Here is a 20,347-nt window from a genome sequence, read left to right as displayed (position 1 = left end):
GAAACTGATAGTTATGTTTAACTTTTCAGTAGTTGTAAACCAGATATTTATTGTTGACAACTTATTTTACTAACCTTTTATTAAACTTCAGATATGATTTGCTTAAAATATCACAACATTGTGCAGAAGCAAGCCACTTGACCTGTCATTTAAAACCATTCATTTTCTTTTTTCTTCTGATTCTTAACAGGCTACATTATGTTCCATGAAGGGCTGCATGAGAGCTCTTGTAGCCCAACTGAAATCTGAAAGTGAAGACTTACAGCAGGTAATGTCTATTTGAGATTAAATATTTCTTTTGCTTGAACATTTCTATGACTTTGCATCCCATGAATTTCATTGCATTGTATTAAAATATTGTATTTCTGCTAACCTTTCCTAATATTTACCTTCCTTCTACTCATTTGGCCTCGCCACCAGTTACTTTTATACGTGAATTCTGTCATCTTTGTGAAGTTTCTAGTGTGCTGTCCACAGACAGACATGTCTTTTTTTAATTATGCTCTGTCTTTGAAATATGTTTCATTCATCCTAGTCCGGTTAGTTAGGTTTTTGGTTTTTTTGTAAATGTTCTTATTTTGTCTTGTCTGCTTTAATTTTGATGCAAAGTTTGTACCTGTACTCATTCCACAAATTATGAAGTACAACTTTCTTCTTGTAAAAATACTTAACTGTGGATCATATTCTGTTTTTTTACTAAAGGACATATAACACACAGGCTATCAAACTCACTTTTATGACCCTGATCTCTTAGTGGAAGTCCAGTTTTAAGGATAAGCTTGATCAACCTTAGATTCTCTAGTTTAGTTTACTAGTGATGATGCCAATGGAGTGGGATTACCCAGAGGGTTAATACAGTTTTGTGGTTCCTCCTTCAGTTGCAGCACTTAAATAATAGGGGAATAATAGCAGAGGAAACTGTATTTCAAAAGAGAATCTGCATTTGACTTGACAAGGTTATTCTCTTAGTACATACATAACTACTCTTAACACTAGCAGCTCCCAAAGAAGCTTTCTAAGTATGAACAAAGTGTTTGGTGTGACACCTGCATGTCTTTTCCAAGGGCTCCCGCTGTGTAAAGAAAATGACCTGAAAATAAAGTCTTTAGGAAGTGCTTAGAGTGATCCTGAGAGTTGAGAGCACAGAAATATTCTTCATTGGTATGGAACTTGTTTACAATTATTAAATACTAAATTATAATCCATTCTAATGAATATCTACTGTAAACAAACTGGAACAGCTTTTGGAAAGGAAAAACCTGCTTTCCTTGCACTTTGAGTGAATCATCAGATAAGAGAACAATTTTACATAAAATTTACTTTGTCTCTTAAAACACTCTTCACAAATAATTTTCTCCCCTAGAGGAGAAGCTAACTAGTTACAGTTGAGAAAATAATTAGAATTACAGTAGAGGTTATTGGGCAAGCTCTCTCATTTGGTATTAGGGCAGATATTAAGTATATTTAGTGTTGTTGACAAGGAAGTCATGGACACATGGGTCCTCTGAGCCATGGTGGGTCTCTAGCCACTGCCATGTAAACCCCCATACACATGCGCGTGCACAGAGCAGGAAGTCTCTCAGTCAGGATAAGTTAGAAATGGGATTTAATAAGAATATGGGACAGACTGTGCTCATCAGGTGAAGGGCATGGCCAGATGAGCTTAATCTGCCATGCAGCTGTGCTTTTCTGTCCCCTTATTCCTCTATTTTCCCATGCTTGTACCTCCCTGAACCACCTAGATGCATCCTTTCTCCTGCCTTTGGAACCTTTGGGTCCTCCTATCCCATAACATGTCATCTACAACCCCAGAATGCTGTTCCCCTGGATCCCACAAAGTGTCCCACGTACCTAGCCCAGGACTTCTGGACTGACCTGCCTCAGCCCAAAAGGTGCAGAGAGCTGCTCCCACTGACTTCCCTGAATGGGTGTCAGCCTGGCCAAGGGGCTGCAGGTCTCCTGGGAGAGCCTGGACAGGGTGTCCTCTCCTCTGAGCCCCCACCTGCCTTTGGGCCCCTCTGGGCACCTTGAGATGGGTCTCTGACGGGCCGGTGGCTCCTGTGATAGGCCTGAGAGCAGCCAGGGCAGGGTATTGCTGGCTCCTCCGTCTGCTGCTGCCTCCCTGGGCTCCCTTGTGGGTGTGAGCAGGGGAGCATTCCTCACATAATCTAACAAGCTTAGGCACTTCTGTGACAATGAGAACATCCATAGGCAAAAGTTTTCTATCAAATCTGTTTCATGAGGGATACACATGGTTACGGCAGTCTGTAAATGGATGGAGTTTAATATGTAATGACTATCCACTGTACTGACTTCTGCTGAGGACATAGGCTGAATGGCTGCTCATCTTCTATACATAGCTATTCTGATTGTAAATGGGACGATGTATTTCAAAAAGACTTCCAAGGGCTTTATAAGCATAAATCAAAGTAATCATGCCATCTGAGAGACAGACAAGTGTTATTGTTCTATTTTACGGGAAGAAAAGGGTGATCTAAATCTCTCCTGAGATGATGTAAGTTTAGTGCAGACATCAGAGTAGAGCACAAATCTGAATTTTTGGACCAGTTTTTCAAACAGTGTGTAAAGTAGGGAACCTGATTTCAAATTTTTGATTTAGATACCCACACACAGAAGCCAGTACCTTTGATCAAACGTCATACTGAAATCTTAGAACAGTCTAGTAGGCAACACAACAAAAAGCAGATTTTAATTCAGGGGTAGTGCAGTAGCTGAACATGACCACTGTTAATTAATCCATTGTATTCCAGAAATCCAGGAGGAAAGTCTGATAGCCTCCTAAAGAAGTAGCTGTATTGAGTACATTATTTTTCTTTCACATTTTGCAGGTCATTGCAAGTGTGTTGAGGAACTTGTCCTGGCGGGCAGATGTAAACAGTAAAAAGACTCTAAGAGAAGTTGGAAGTGTGAAAGCGTTGATGGAATGTGCTTTAGAAGTTAAGAAGGTATCCTGCATATATGATTGAGATAAGTGTTTGAGAGATTGCATTTACTTTACACAAAACACTAATATTGTTTTTCTTTTTGATAAAATCAGCTGGTCAAATATTTGGGGTGTTCTGGGTAACTTGCTTTGAAGAAGGGAGCTGCTTTGCGTTAACATGGCAGCAGACCACAATGTAGCAATGACATCTCAAAACTACTAGTATTTCTGTAATTTTATTTATGAGGGTTGACAGCTTTTGCTCTTCAGTTTTATGAGCTGTGCTGTTGCAATAGCCTTTTTTATAATTTTGCAATTTAGTAAAACTTCTTTCGAGTTCATGAATAGATAACTACCACTTACTGTAATTTTCTAGATATATTTTTGGTATCCAGGTCCCAGATTCCCCTCCCAGTTAGTCTTCGAGCCATTTTTACCATTATGGTAGCTAACAAGTATTGTGGCACATATTTCTGAAAACTTTGGAGCAAGCAATACCAAATCCATAGCTGAAGGAAGGCAAGATGCAAACAAAAGTATTTACGTGTGCACTGCTGCCTGCACCTAGCTTACTAGCCCAGAAAGCAGAAATTGGAATATATATATAACTCCTTGAAACTAATGTATGTATTTCTGAGAGCTTGTGATCAGCAGTTGAAAACCTCTAATCCTCTCATTTTGTTACTTTCCTAGGAATCCACGCTAAAAAGTGTTCTGAGTGCCTTATGGAATTTGTCAGCACACTGTACTGAGAACAAAGCTGATATATGTGCTGTTGATGGTGCTCTTGCATTTCTAGTTGGCACACTGACTTACCGGAGCCAAACAAACACTTTAGCCATCATAGAAAGTGGAGGAGGAATATTAAGAAATGTTTCGAGCTTAATTGCTACAAATGAGGACCATAGGTGGGTATAGTTTTTCAGAAAAAATCTTTAGCAGTTCCACATATATATTTAGTAGACGGTTTCTATGACTGAGTATTACTATGAATGCATGTATTAAGTATAGTAATTAAATACAGTTAATTTTTTAATGGATTTGATAAGGCAGGTGTTTCATTTACATAACAGGAATATGCAGACAGATTAACACCTGCTGATTGTTAATGATGAATTGTACTAAAAGCTAACTATCCGTATTTGTAATAGGGTTTGATTAACATTCAGATGAAGGCTAGATGAAACATGAGATAAATTTGCACTGGATAATTCACAATTATACTTTCTAAGGGCAAAACTTGCCTCTAGCATAGTAGTTTTTTGTTTTGCATTGTCCCATATCCTTTTGAAATGCCACTTACTGATGTTTGTTTTCAATTACTCAACACCAGGCAAATCTTGCGAGAGAACAGCTGCTTGCAAACCTTGTTACAACACTTGAAGTCACACAGTTTGACAATAGTCAGTAATGCATGTGGGACCCTGTGGAATCTTTCCGCACGAAATGCGAAGGATCAGGAGGCGCTGTGGGACATGGGAGCAGTCAGCATGCTGAAAAATCTCATTCACTCAAAACACAAAATGATAGCCATGGGTAGTGCTGCAGCTCTAAGAAACCTCATGGCAAACAGGCCAGCAAAATATAAGGATGCCAACATTATGTCTCCAGGATCAAGCTTACCATCTCTTCATGTCAGAAAACAAAAGGCACTGGAAGCAGAATTAGATGCTCAGCATTTATCAGAGACTTTTGACAACATTGATAATTTAAGTCCGAAGGCATCTCACCGTAATAAGCAGAGACATAAGCAAAATATGTACAGTGAGTATGTCTTGGACTCCAGTCGGCATGATGATGGTGTATGCAGATCAGAGAGTTTTAATGCTGGTAATATGACTGTACTTTCACCGTATGTAAATACTACAGTATTGCCTGGCTCTTCCTCTTCCAGTAGAGGAACCCTAGAAAATTCTCGATCTGAGAAAGACAGAAGTCTTGACAGGGATCGAACAGTAGGTTTAAATACCTATCATCCAGCTGCAGAGAATACTGGCAACTCCTCTAAGAGAATAGGAATGCAGATTTCTACTGCTGCAGCTCAGATCGCCAAAGTTATGGATGAAGTAACAAGCATGCATATTCCACAAGAAGACAGAAGTTCTGTTTCCTCTTCTGAAATGCACTGTTTGACAGAAGACAGAAATGCCCCAAGGAGATCAGCCACTGCCCATACTCATTCAAATACCTACTTTCCTAAATCTGAGAATTCAAACAGGACATGTCCTGTGCCTTATACAAAAATGGAATACAAGAGATCTTCAAATGATAGTTTAAATAGCGTCAGCAGCAGTGATGGCTATGGTAAAAGAGGCCAAATGAAACCTTCCATTGAGTCTTACTCTGAAGATGATGAAAGTAAATTTTGTAGTTATGGTCAATATCCAGCTGACTTGGCACATAAGATTCATAGTGCAAATCATATGGATGACAATGATGGAGAGATAGACACTCCTATTAATTATAGTCTTAAATACTCAGATGAACAGTTAAATTCTGGAAGGCAAAGTCCTTCTCAGAATGAAAGATGGGCAAGGCCTAAGCATATAGTAGATGATGAAATGAAACAAAATGAACAAAGGCAGTCAAGGAGTCAAAATGCAACCTACCCCGTGTACACTGAAAGTGGAGATGATAAACACATGAAATATCAGTCACCTTTTGGACAGCAAGAGTGTGTTTCTTCTTTTAGATCAAGAGGATCCAGTGGTTCAGATCAGAACAGAGTAGGTTCAACTCTTGGAATTAATCAAAAAGTAAACCAGTCCTTGTGCCAGGTTGATGATTATGATGATGATAAGCCAACCAACTATAGTGAACGTTATTCTGAGGAGGAACAACATGAAGAGGAAGACAGACCAACTAATTACAGCATAAAGTACAATGAAGAGGAACATCATGTGGATCAGCCTATTGATTATAGTTTAAAATACTCAACAGAAGTTCCTCCTCCTTCTCAGAAGCCATCTTTTACTTTTTCAAAGACTTCTTCAGTGCAAAGCACTAAAACTGACCATATTTCCTCAAGCAGTGGGAACACATCAGCACCCTCAGCTGGTTCAAAGAGACAGAATCAGCTTCACCCAAATTCTGCACAAAGCAGAGGTGGTAATGCACAAAAGACTGCCTCCTGTAAAACTCCCTCTATTAATCAGGAAACTATACAAACTTACTGTGTGGAAGATACCCCAATATGTTTTTCAAGGTGTAGTTCTTTGTCATCTTTGTCATCAGCTGAAGATGAAATAGGACGTGATCAATCCACACGTGTAACAGATGCAAGTAACACACTACAGATAGCAGAACTAAAGGAAAACAGTGGGGCTTTATCTACCGAAGGTACAGTAAGTGAAATCACATCAACATCGCAACACATCAGAACAAAATCCAGTAGACTTCAAACTTCTAGTTTGTCTCCTTCTGATTCCTCTAGACATAAAGCTGTTGAATTTTCTTCAGGTGCCAAATCTCCCTCAAAGAGTGGTGCACAGACTCCTAAAAGCCCACCAGAACATTATGTGCAGGAAACACCACTCATGTTCAGCAGATGTACTTCTGTAAGTTCCCTGGATAGTTTTGAAAGTCGTTCAATTGCTAGTTCAGTTCAAAGTGAGCCTTGCAGTGGCATGGTAAGTGGTATTATAAGTCCCAGTGACCTACCAGACAGCCCGGGACAAACAATGCCTCCAAGCAGAAGTAAAACACCACCCCCTGCTCAAGGAGTTCAAGTAAAAAGAGATGTAGCTAAAAGTAAAGTACCTAGTGCAGAAAAGAGAGAGGCTGGTCCTAGACAGGCAGCTGTAAATGCAGCTGTTCAAAGAGTTCAGGTGCTGCCAGATGCTGATACACTATTACACTTTGCCACAGAAAGCACACCGGATGGGTTTTCTTGTTCTTCTAGCCTGAGTGCTCTGAGTCTTGATGAGCCGTTTATACAGAAAGATGTAGAGTTAAGAATAATGCCTCCAGTTCATGAAAATGAACAAGGAAATGAAGCAGAACCTGAACAGTCAGATGATACAAAGGATAACCAAGAGAAGAAAGTGGAGAAGCCTACTGAAGCAGAAAAAGACATTCTGGATGATTCTGATGATGATGATGATATTGAAATACTGGAAGCATGTATTATTTCTGCAATGCCAACAAAGTCTTCACGTAAAGCCAAAAAGCCTTCTCAAGCATCTGCTCCAAAAATACCTCCTCCTGTAGCCAGAAAACCCAGCCAGTTGCCTGTTTACAAACTTTTGCCTTCACAAAGCAGACTGCAATCCCAAAAGCATGTGAGTTTTACACCAGGAGATGATATGCCACGGGTATATTGTGTTGAGGGTACACCAATAAATTTTTCAACGGCTACATCTCTGAGTGATCTCACAATAGAATCACCCCCGAGTGAGTTGGCCAATGTAGGCAGCGTGGGTATGGGAGCAGAGTCAGGGGAATTTGAAAAGCGAGATACCATTCCTACAGAAGGTAGAAGTACCGATGACTCTCAGAGAGCAAAAAGTGCAACTGTGACTCCCTCAAGCCTGGATGATGACAAAACAGAAGAGGGTGATATTCTGGCAGAGTGCATTAACTCAGCTATGCCAAAAGGAAAAAGTCACAAGCCTTTCAGAGTAAAGAAGATAATGGATCAAATTCAGCAAGCATCTTCATCTCTAAGTAATAAAAACCAACCAGAAGGTGAGAAGAAGAAACCAACATCACCAGTAAAGCCTGTTCCCCAAAATAATGAGTACAGAGCACGTATGAGAAAAAACACAGAGCCTAAAAGCAGTATTAATAATGAAAGAAGCTATCCAGAGAACAGGGATGCAAAGAAACAGAATCTTAAGAATAATTCAAGAGATTTTAATGACAAATTGCCAAATAATGAAGAGCGTGTAAGAGGAAACTTTGCATTTGATTCCCCTCATCATTACACACCTATTGAGGGAACTCCTTACTGTTTTTCACGGAATGATTCCCTAAGCTCTTTAGATTTTGATGATGATGATGTTGACCTTTCAAGGGAGAAGGCAGAATTAAGAAAAGGAAAAGAAGCAAAGGAAACAGAAACTAAAGACTGCACTAACCCAGAACAATCTTCAAATCAGCAACCAAGTAACAGGACACAGGTTTGTCAAAAACACCCAACAGGCAGAAGCCAGCCTAAAACTTTCTCTCAGTCAACTAAAGAAATTCCAGACAGAGGAGCAGCTACAGATGAGAAAATGCAGAATTTTGCTATTGAAAACACACCTGTTTGTTTTTCTCGCAATTCATCTCTCAGTTCCCTCAGTGATATTGATCAAGAAAACAATAACAACAAAGAAGGGGAACCTGCAAAACATACTGAGGCTCCTGAGTCACAGATGGAATCAAACAGACCACAGACTTCTGGTTATGCACCTAAATCATTTCATGTTGAAGATACTCCTGTATGTTTCTCTAGAAACAGCTCACTGAGTTCTCTTAGTATTGACTCAGAAGATGATCTTTTGCAGGAATGCATTAGTTCTGCTATGCCTAAAAAGAAAAGACCCTCAAGAATAAAGAGTGAAAGTGAAAAAAATAATTCCAGAAATACAGGTGGTATATTGGCAGAAGATTTAACACTGGATTTGAGAGACATACAGAGGCCGGATTCAGAACATGGTTTCTCACCTGATTCAGAGAACTTTGATTGGAAAGCTATACAAGAAGGTGCAAATTCTATAGTTAGTAGCTTGCATCAAGCTGCAGCTGCTGCATCGCTGTCTAGACAAGCTTCATCAGACTCTGATTCTATCCTTTCATTAAAATCTGGTATTTCTCTAGGGTCACCATTTCATCTTACCCCAGACCAAGAAGAAAAACCTTTCACTAGTAGTAAAGGACCAAGAATTCTTAAGCCAGGAGAGAAGAGTACCCTGGAGTCTAAAAAAGTAGAATCTGAAAGTAGGGGAATCAAAGGAGGGAAGAAAGTGTATAAAAGTATAATTACGGGAAAAGCTCGCTCCAATTCAGAAGTTTCAAGCCAGTTGAAGCAACCACAACAGACAAGTGTGCCTTCGATTTCACGTGGTAGGACAATGATCCATATTCCAGGAGTTCGAAATAGTTCTTCAAGTACTAGTCCTGTTTCCAAAAAAGGTCCCCCACTCAAAAACACGAACTCCAAGAGTCCCAGTGAAGGCCAAAGTTTGACTAGTTCTCCAAGAGGAGTCAAGTCATCAGTGAAACCTGAGCCAGCTCCTGTAACTAGGCAACCATCAGGGCTGAACCAGAGTGGATCAAATAAAGGACCTTCTAGATCAGGATCTAGAGACTCCACTCCTTCTAGACCTCAACAGCAGCCATTAAGTAGGCCTCTGCAATCTCCTGGCCGAAACTCTATTTCACCAGGAAGAAATGGTATAAGTCCTCCCAACAAACTATCTCAGTTGCCAAGGACATCATCTCCTAGCACAGCTTCAACGAAATCTTCAAGTTCAGGTAGAATGTCATATACATCACCAGGCAGGCAGATGAGCCAGCAAAACCTTACAAAGCAAACTGCCTTACCTAAGAGTACCAGTAGCATTCCACGAAGTGAGTCTGCTTCAAAAGGGTTAAACCAAGCTTTCAGCAGTGGTGGATCAAACAAAAAGACTGACCTATCCAGAATGTCATCCACAAAATCTAGCGGAAGTGAATCTGACAGATCCGAGAGACCTGTTCTCGTTCGTCAGTCAACTTTTATTAAAGAAACTCCGAGCCCAACTCTAAGACGGAAATTAGAAGAGTCAGCTTCATTTGAATCTCTGTCTCCTTCCAGGCCGGATTCTCCCACAAGGTCCCAACTACAAACCCCAGTTTTAAGTCCATCTCTTCCTGATATGTCTTTGTCCACACATTCAACTGCCCAGACTAGTGGTTGGCGAAAATTACCCCCTAATCTGAGCCCTTCTGTAGAATATGATGGGAGACCAGCAAAACGTCATGATATAGCTCGTTCACATTCTGAGAGTCCATCTAGATTGCCAGTCAATAGATCAGGAACATGGAAGCGTGAGAATAGTAAGCATTCCTCATCACTTCCTCGTGTAAGCACTTGGCGAAGAACTGGAAGTTCCTCCTCAATTCTGTCAGCTTCTTCAGAATCCAGTGAAAAGGCAAAAAGTGAAGATGAAAAGCAACATGGAAGTTCTCTTTCTGGACACAAGCAAAGTAAAGAAAGCCAAGCACCAGCAAAAGGTACTTGGAGAAAAATAAAAGAAAATGAAATTCCTCAGCTAATGAATGATCCTCAGCATTCTTCCTCGGGTGCCACTAATGGCTCTGATTCCAAAACCCTTATCTATCAGATGGCACCAGCTGTCTCTAAGACAGAGGATGTGTGGGTGAGGATAGAGGACTGCCCAATTAACAATCCTCGATCTGGAAGGTCCCCAACTGGAAATACTCCTCCTGTTATTGACACAGTTTCAGAGAAAGGGGGTGTGAATGGTAAAGATTCTAAAGAGATGCAAGAAAAACAAACCCCAGGGAATGGAGGTGTTCCTGTTCGTACCGTTGGTTTAGAAAACCGTCTGAACTCTTTCTTTCAGATGGACAGTCCAGACAAGAAAGGCACTGAAACAAAGCTTCTGCAGAATAATCCTGTTCCTGCACCAGAAAATAATGAAAGTACTGTAAATGAACGTACACCATTCAGTTCCAGTAGCTCAAGCAAACATAGCTCCCCCATTGGTGCTGTTGCAGCAAGGGTAACTCCTTTCAACTACAATCCAAGCCGCAGGAAGAGTAGTGTGGACAATAGTTCTGCTCGGCCATCGCAAATACCAACACCGGTAAATAACAGCACGAAGAAACGTGACTCCAAGTCTGAAAATCCAGACTCCAGTGGAACTCAGAGTCCTAAACGTCACTCTGGCTCTTACCTGGTAACTTCTGTTTAAGTGCAACAAAAATTAAACTGATGTATTATATACAGCAGCTATTTAGAAATTTTGTTTCAAATGAAACTAAAAAAAATGGGGATTGATTTTTTTGTTGTTGTTGTTGTTTTTATTTGTTGTAAATAGGTTTGATTCTTGTTAGAGGGTCCTTGTTCTGGAAGCCATATTTGATAGTATACTTTGTCTTCACTGGTAGTATTTTGGAGGAATACCTGAATGACAGTTTGGAATAAAATTGCTAATGCAAGTATATTTGTACAGTATGTTTGACATGTATTTAATTAGCATCCCATCCCATAATCCGTTAAATATTGCTTGTCATCAAAGTCATGGAACATTGCAGATAGAGGTGATACAGTCAAATTGCTTTATCAGTCATTTCTAGGTTACAGACTAACTAAACTACATCAGGGAAGAATTGGTATTATTTATGCAAAAAAGTATACTCGGTTTTAGTATTTGTGAGTCCATCTAACCCAATAATTAATCATGTGGCTGTGAAATTCACAGTAGTATGGTTTCTGCTGAACAAGCTTTCCCAGCCTGCTTTTCTGCATGAATGGAACTGATGGTTCATTTTCTGAAGTAACGATTAACATTTCTGTGGTCACATAATGTGCATAGATAGTTATGGTGTAATAATTTACACTTTCTTTGTGCTCTGGAAAAAAAAAAAAAGAAAACTGTGTAACTGTAAAACCTTGAACAAAATTATTTTACCAGAATTAGATTTTATCTTAAAGTAGGTAGAATTTTTTTGCTATGCTGTAACTTGTTGTATATTCTGGTATTTGAGGTGAGATGGCTGCTCTTTATTAATGAGACATGGGTGATGTCTCAACAGAGACTAAAATGAACATTTCAGAATAAATTATTACTATATGTAAATTGTGTGTGTTACTTCTGCATTACATAAAAATACAGTATTTTATTTTGAGTTGTCACCATATAATGTGTTGTATAATGCACTTACACTTAAGGCCTGATCCAGCAGAATCTTGCACCTCCAATACTCGTTCTTCCTTATCACTGGCAAATGGCTGTTGTAGGATGCTTATAACATTGCAGGATCAGGCCCTAGGTCTTCTGTAATATATTTGTAATTGAGGCAGTTTCACACATCTCAGGTGCATAACAAGGCTAAAGGCAGGGTATTTCCAGTAGCCAAGCAGTATAATTGTTTCCATGACTGCAAGCCTGAAACAATATTGTATGTATAAAAATAATATTTGTAAAACAAAAGTTTTTTTTTTAATTGGGGGAAATAATGTAGAATGTGAAATAGTGACTGTAAGATGAAATTTGAATTCTATTTGTAGTCTTTGTGCATTTTTTTAAATTTATTTTTTAAAAATTATGAAGGGGAAAATATCACAAGAATTACATGGCAGCAAGAAATTTGTTATCCTAGTAGAAAAATAATTTTATACACAAACCAGGATATTTGCTGCCTCAAGCCTTTTTGATGCAAATATGGTTTGTGCTAGAAGAATGCTGAAAAGACAGATTTGTTCTTTAAAAAATATAAATATAGTCTGAATTTAGATGAGAATTGGTTTAAAGTAGAAACATGAGAAAATAGAACATTAACCATTCTGTGCATGACTGAACAAACCATGAAACAGTATGTCAATTTTGTTGTATCTCAACCGGACTGTTCTCGTTAGCATTCTAAATAATTGATATTCAGGATTCAAAATGCCCTGATTTCAGGAAGTCCTGAAATAGAGCAATTTACCTTTATGGTAGCTTTAACAAAGTTGCAGTGTGTATCACATCTGTGGCTTTTGTACTTCATCTGATACTGAAATGAATCCATTTTTATGGTGAATTCACCATAAGACATGCACTGTTTATGAACAGAATTGAGATACTATCAGCAAACAGAAGTGAATTTAGATAAAGTTAAAAGCCAATACCAAAAATACCCGTTTGGCAGAAATGGTATCTTATTTGCTCTTTTGTTCTTTGCTTCCTGTCAAATTTGGTTAGAGATATGCCATGTTTCTGTGCCATCTGGTGAATCTGTTAACAAGCAGCACTCCTTGTGTTAGCATTTGAAATATTTTACATATAGTATCTTCAGAAGACTTTTAATATGAATATTAGTGTCATTTTAAAGATGAAATAGAGACAGATTATGTGAAATGTTCGAAGTCAGGACTTTCTATTGGACTTGAATACAGAACTCCGTCCTTGAGTTTAAAATGCAAGACCACTTTTCTTATAAATGGTGTGGTATTTTTTTTGTGCTGGGCTTTTAACTACTAATATGAAGATATACCACATAATCCAAGATAGTTGTTTAACACCAGCTTTACATCTGTGTCCTGTCAATTTAAGAATTTAAAGGTAAACTCAATCTCAGTAAAGAAATTCTGATTTCAGTTTTATAACTGAGGGAATCAGAAGATGATTATGTGAAACAATAACTGTATGCGTATCAAAACACCAGAATGTCTTTGAAAATTGTAGTGGCTTCCCTAGGTAGTCTTGGAGGTACTTCATGATCATTATAATTGGGAAGTTTCTCTTAGTATCCTGATAAGTAACCTATATTTGTAGCAAAGACAAGTGAGAGAAACTTTCCAACTATAAGGGTAGTGATATGCTAAAATATGCTTCCCATGGGAGTTGTTAAATTTCCATTATAGAAGTTTTAAGAAGAGGTTTATGAAGCCTCTCATAGGGATGGACTACAGTAAATTTCATATTGCCTGTGTGCAGACGTGGACTTAGGTGATCTTTTGAAATCCCCCAGATCTACATTTCTCTGTTTCTTTATCTAAAATACTTAGTATCCACTAAGAGCCCTTTTAGAGTATTTAAAGACATCCATGATGGTTGATTTATGTTAGTGATGAGGATACAAAGTTATATTCTAAGATTAACTATAAAAACAGATCCCAGAAATACAAGCTCAAAAAAAAGTTAAAAATGGCTGCAATAAGTATATTTGGTCTTGGATTTTGTTAATGATGTTGTCTAGATTCATGATAGTCAGATTTTGTTTATGCTGCTAAAGATCTGCTGTTGTTTCTTGGTTTTATTTTTATGAAGTTGCCATAGCAGGTGAGAGCACATTATGTCAAGGCAAAACAAAGAAAAGCAAGGAGCTAAGGAAACAAAGACTCATTTTACTGTTCTTCTAGCATTCACTGCTTTTCTTTCTACAGATTTTGGTAGAACTTTTGTGACTTGTGCTCAGACCTTTAGTTGTCCTTGAATTAGCTTACCATATCCAGAACATATCAAACTTGTACTTAAAAATCAGTTTATACTGAAAATACACTCAGAAAGCTCATTTCAGACTGACTTATAGCTTTGTCCTCTTGATGTGAAAAACAGAAATGTGACCTCCGCACAAATTCTGATTAGTTCACTTTTTAAAATGTACATTCATTTTAGTTTCTTGCAGTGTGCCACAGTTAAGGTTATTACTCAATTTCTGTGAAAGCTCTTCTGACTAAATATTGCAAACTTTAAAGGGGAACTAATCTGTTTCTATTTTTCATATTATTCTATCAGAATATTTTCCCCTGAAAGCTTAAAGATAATTCTCAAAACTCTGTCAGAGAGGACAACTTCAAAATTGAAAACCTTGCCAGGATTTCCTGATGAGATTGGAATACTGTTTCAAGCAGGATTTGGCTGCAGAATACAGATATAGTTTATGCTATAAACTTTGGTAAGCAATAGTATACTTCAATGTGGACTTTGTCCAATATCTTCGATGGCTTTGGGAACTGAGTTGCTCTGTCTTGGGTTAAGGGGGAGGGAAAGAAAACGGACAGTTTTGGGAGACTCTCAGCCGTATTGTCCCGGGATGTTCTTTCTTATCTTTGCCAGTAAACTGCACAGGAGATAACATTTTGTCCATGAGTTAATGAGGTTTTATTTTGAAAGTATGCCAGTAGACCATGAAACTGCAAAACTTTTGTCTGATAATCTGACAGCTGAATTCTTTGATGGTCACTTTGGTGTACTTCTAACTGTCCATCCCCCTTAACAGAAACTGAGATTACCAAGTATTAGCTTCTTCGTTCTTAAGAACGAAGATCCATGTTATTTCTAGAATCAATAGCATGCACTGTTGAAAGAAGTTTTCTTCTCCCATCCATGCTCCTGGCTGTGAATCCTGGCACTCATCTGAGCCTTCAGTGGACCAGCTCACCTCTTACCTAGCAGAGCTGATGGGGGGCATAGGATTAGTGCTGCGTTTAGTATGTGGAATACGCTCAGTGCAGAGTTGGACAAGTGCCACCTGAGCCAGCAGAAAGGAAAATAAACAGCTATGGCTGGTAGAAAGCAGTTGGGATAGTTTTCTTTATGGGTGGTCAGTGGGTTGGATCAAGCCATTACAGGCAATTTTAAGCTGATGTGCCAAGTTTCAGATGTGTTGACCTGTTTCAGACTCTTGAGAGAGAGCAAAAGCAAATTAAAGTTTGGGGTTTTTTTTACTCTTGACTATTGTTCACTCTAAACTTCTGCCTAATGACCCCTAGTGATTTGCATTTAAATACATCATGTTTGGGTAAGTCCTTCACCCTGGAAATTCTGGTAACTAACTTCAGAAGTATTACATCAGTCTGTAGGTTGTGCTTGGTGAAAATAAATATTTCTTCATCAAAAATACCCAAAGAGCAAATTTTTTTTACCATAGGTAAACTTCTAGGTGATGGTTTTTTAAATTTGCAATATTAAATTAAATGCAGTAAATCCTTCCAGTAAAAAGATTTATTGCAACTAGTAGTTTTCTGGAAGAGGCTCAAAGAGAGAGAGAACGCACCCCCTTGCTAATGAAGTAGGGAAGTACTAGTAGAGATGATCTGGAAAATGTTTAGGTGGACATGTACAAGCTCTTCTACTGTCTTGTTACTAGATGTCTCCCAAACTGTTTTTTCTCATCTGGCTTTCATTAAATAATACTAACAGCCATAAGAGTGTCGCTAACAGTCACGTGCAGACTTCCACCTTAATGTAACTTCATATATGTACTGTAATGCCTTGCAAAGTCTCATCCACCTGACAGCTTTGTTCTTGATGCGATGTGTGATTTGGATGAAGCTGCAAATCAAAAGTGAAGTGTCAGTTAATATGAAGCATGGTTTCCTCCACATGCTTAAGCCTTCTTAATACCAAATTTCCCAAATGTATTCACTCTCTGGTTCCACAGCCATCTCCTTTGCACTTTTAAGTATAACCAGAAGAGATGCCCACACTTTATTTTTGTTTCAAATCACATATAGAAATATTCCTGCTTCATGGTCTCCTATATGCAGAATAATAGATCGTATCTGTAAATGTGTTGATAGAGAATGTTAATGTTGTTGAGGTTGAGTTTTTAGTCAGAATGGTAAGTTAATTGGTTACGTGTTGTGTTTGGTTACATATTGGAAGTGCAAGGGAATTTGGTGTGGTGCTGAAGAGCTTAAGAGTTCACAACAACAGTTAAAGTAGGTGTCAATGAATTTGTGATGCCAGGAGGCATATAAACTACGTAGTTAATACATAGGATTTCTGCTGTCAGCTTTCAGTTTACCAGATGTGCTGTTTACTTGCTGTAAGACTGGATAATGCCTCCCTAGCATAGTTTTGCAAGTAACCTTTCTTAGGAAATTTCCACATAGTTACAGGCTTACATATTTATGAATTTCTGCCACTTCAAGATTTCAGGAAATTATTCTAATTTTGCTGTTTGTGAAAGCATCCTTTGCTTGAGTGGCTGTGGAATTGCAATTAGGGTATCAGGAAGATGTAAAGGGAGCTTGTTCACTCAGTAAAATGCACTTCTGTCCAGACCTAAAGTCATACATACAAACAGTATCTCTAATGCCCTACTTTCTGGTGGGATTTAATATGCATAATGCTTGTGCTGGTTCTCTGCAATTAATTAAATTGTCATTCTCTGAAATTAGATGCATTTTCCCACCTGTAAATGTTGTTTCTCTTGAACAAACTCAGCCCACAATTATCTTCCTTCAGTTTTGTTGTTTGCTTCTGCCTGAGATGCATTACTGTTTATATACTAACTCTGTAATTAATTCTTTCTTCAACTATTCTAATGTATTTTGTTTCACAGTATACTAATTCTGAATTTAGTCTTGCTATGCATAATTTATTTATTACTTGCAGTGTTATATAAAATTTCCTCCTGATTGCACCTTGTCGGAGTGGAATTGTTTTCTTGGCTACTACTGAAAGTTAGGTGTCTGTTTGGTGTATTAGAACTATGATTTAATTTAAAAAGGAAGTTGCTGTTAAGACACTTCAGCAATGATTCAGTGTATCAGAACAAATGCTCTAAAACCCCATGCAGTTTCATTTTGGTAGTAGTCACATTTCAGATAAACAAGAAGTGGAAAAAAGTTCAGAGACATGTGGTTCACCGGTAGAACTCTCTATTCTCTTCCATGTTTCTTTTTAGAACAAACTGCACAAAACAAAACCTAGTTCCAATACAGTGCAATTCCATAATCTCTCTGTTACTTACAAGAAGTTCACAGGAAGGTTTATTTCATTATGAGTCATAAGCGTAACAAACACTCAGTTAATTCCAAAGTCTTTCTTTTCCATAATGAATGGATTCTTTAGTCCCTGATTAGAGACTCTTAAGGGAGAGTCGTGGTTTAACCTGGCCAGCAGCTCAAACAACCACACGGCCCTTTGCTAACTGCCCTCACACCGCACCCCGTGGGATGAGGGAGCAAATTGAAAAGGATGGGGGAAAAAAAAAAAAGTAGAACTCATAGGTTGAGATAAAGACATTTCAGTAGGACAGAAATAAAGAGAATAATAATAATAATAATAATAGAAATATACGAAACAAGTGATACACAGCACAATGGCTGACTACCCAAAGCTGATGCTCAGCTAGTTCCTGAGCCATGCTGCCTCCTGGCCCACCCCCCAGTTATATGCTGAATGTGATGTTGCATGGTATGGAATATCCCTGTGGCCAGCTGGGGTCAGCTGTTCTGGCTCTGTTCCCTCCCAGCTTCTTGGGTGCCCCCCACCTTCTCATTGGCCGGGCAGTACGAGAAGCTGAAAAGTCCATGACTGCTTGGCAACAACTAAACATCAGTGTGTTACCAACATTATTCTCGTCCTAAATCCAAGACACAGAACTAACCAGCTGCTAGGAAGAAAAGTAATTCTATCCCTGCCAAAACCAGGACAGGGACCCAGACTGATTAATTCCCAACTCACACATACAAACATGTATTTATATATACATGGTATTTTGCACTCTTACATTCACTTTAGGCTTTGACATAGAAGCACTTAAAAAAAAAGTCACTGTTGCTGAGTTACTAATATCCTTTGGTTTCCAATATTTGTAGTGCTCTGTTCGTAGTTGATGAGTTCTAATTTCAGGACTGATTAGCTGGTGCCTTATTTTTGAAGTGTTCTAGAGAAAGATGCACTGAAGTCTTGATTTATATGCAGAAAATTAAATTCCCTTGCTAGTTATGTAAACATTTTTATTCAGAATAAAGAAAAAGCATTAGTATTATCACCTGCAGTTTAAAGTCAGTAGAGACTGTGAAAACAAGATTTTGATTGATTACACTTAATAAAATGGAGGTAGATTATGTCTAATTCTGTCCTTTCTTCTAACAATCGTCTACACAAAAAGCATACTGTTTGGTGCAGGCAGAGAAAAGGCAGTTTGGATACACCATAACACAGAATTCAGAATTGCTTGTGCATCTTACCTAGATTATTGATAAGGTCTGTGATAGCACACATTTAGAGTGGAAGTAGCTGAGGAAGAGCAAGAAGGTAGATGTAGAAATGAAGCCATAATATGAATGGTGCGAAAATTCCCATTTTTTAATATTATTATTCCATTGCATGATGAAAAGGAGTTGGCATCTTTTTTTTTTTTTTTTTTTTTTTTTTTTTTTTGTTACTACAATTGAGGAGTTCAACAACTGTGATGGATTATTCGATGCTTTTATGAGTTTTAGGTCATTTGGAATTCTTACAAACAAATCCCCTAGCTTAAGTGAAAGCTATGAATTCAGTGCGAATATTGTATATTGTGTCACACACAGGGGATGGATGGTTCCTTTTGATCTTATAAACTGTACACAGCTGTGACTTTACACAGCTGTCAGTTGTTCTACAAGGGTAATACTGAAGGCCAAAGAATGGGTAGAAATGCCCATTTTTCTATTTGCACTTTGCCAATTCTCCTGTTGCCAGCTAAATAGAGATTTGGATAGAGTCTTGACAATGTGCTGCCTGACAGGCTCCCCTGTATCTTAGTGAAATACTGTATATATAGTCTGCTGTACTTCTAAATCAATTCATGTAAATCAAGGGTTGGGTCTAGGTGACATAATCCAAAAGACTTAGTTTTGAACAGCATACAAGTCAGGACGACTTTCAAGGCTACTTTGTGATTGTCAGCTGCTCTTGTGGTACAGCACTTACACAGACTGAAACAAGCAAGCCTAACGTGGCTTTAGAACATCGCACGTGCCTTAAAAAGGCATGAACATCCCCAAGATGGTTCTGCTGTTTAATGAAGTTGTGTAGCTGTTGTCTCTGTAGGATGGGCATGAGTTAGTGCCTCTCCAGAAAACACTTAGGGTAAAAGACAGGATTTTGGATTATTAAGTCTGAAAGAACTGGGGTAGTCTGTGGATTTAAAATAACCATTTCTTTTGGGAAAATGCTGTATAGAGTCTTTTAAAAGTGGCGTATACCGAAAATGGTATGGTTAATTCTGCACATTGAAGTTTCATGGTAAGTAAATACCAGTTTTATGAAACTAAATGGACAGCATTAATTTCTCTCTTCTCTATGCTGTTTAAAGTTCTCTGTTGGAGAGACCTAGTTCACACCTTTCTATTACTTCCACCTTAAGAATCATATTTCATGAAGTATGTTTCCATTTTGAACAGTTTATCTTTTTTTCCCAGCCCCTGTATTATATTTAAAAAGCTATTTTGGGAGTCCTTGCTTATAAAGATTGTGGAGAAAGTGCTTCTCAGCTTGCCCCTTCCCTTCAAAGTCTATTGAACCAACCAAGATTTCACTTTACATCCCCTTTCTTTGTTCTGCATTTTATCTGCAGTCCACTATGGAGCTGTTCCACCAGTCTAGCTGAAAATACACCTCCTCCAGAATGACTTCACTAGTGCAATTATTATATAGGCATTTCTGGCATGATTAGACTATGCAGAGTAACATCAGGTTAGAGAAAACTGAACATGTAAGCTAGGTCTGAATAATCTGGCATCTGTACACCACACTTCCAGTAAAACACAGAAAAACTCTGCCACCTCAAACCCTGTACATTCTCTTGGGCTCCCACGTCTAGTTATGGCATCTGCATTTATCCTGGGTGAAATGTACCAGCCTGTATCATAACCGCTTTGAATTTCTGTTTCACAATTATACAGGGCTCTTGCTGCTGGGTTGTTTTGTTTGTTGGGTTTTTTTGTTTGTGGTTTGGTGTTGGGTGGGTTTTTTCCCCCCTATTTTT

The 20,347-nt window shown here is 38.4% G+C and overlaps 1 protein-coding gene across 6 annotated transcripts in view; it reads left to right on the top strand.

Annotated features, from left to right (window-relative positions):
- APC (APC regulator of Wnt signaling pathway) overlaps nt 1-17,011 on the top strand; it is a 105,299-nt gene extending 88,288 nt beyond the window's left edge. For all 6 annotated transcript variants that reach the window (XM_075740043.1, XM_075740049.1, XM_075740045.1 and 3 more), the window contains exons 13-16: nt 191-268; nt 2,850-2,966; nt 3,638-3,852; nt 4,278-17,011. In XM_075740043.1, coding sequence (XP_075596158.1) covers nt 191-268; nt 2,850-2,966; nt 3,638-3,852; nt 4,278-10,848 — 6,981 coding nt within the window. In that variant the 3' untranslated portion in view covers nt 10,849-17,011. The remainder of the gene's footprint in view (nt 1-190; nt 269-2,849; nt 2,967-3,637; nt 3,853-4,277) is intronic.
- The last annotated feature ends 3,336 nt before the right edge of the window (nt 17,012-20,347 follow it).

The sequence above is a fragment of the Balearica regulorum genome, chromosome Z (genome assembly GCF_011004875.1).
Source record: "Balearica regulorum gibbericeps isolate bBalReg1 chromosome Z, bBalReg1.pri, whole genome shotgun sequence".
Taxonomy (NCBI): Eukaryota; Metazoa; Chordata; class Aves; order Gruiformes; family Gruidae; genus Balearica; species Balearica regulorum.
The sequence above is the reverse complement of the archived record's forward strand: the minus strand, read 5'-3'. Positions and strand labels throughout refer to the sequence as shown.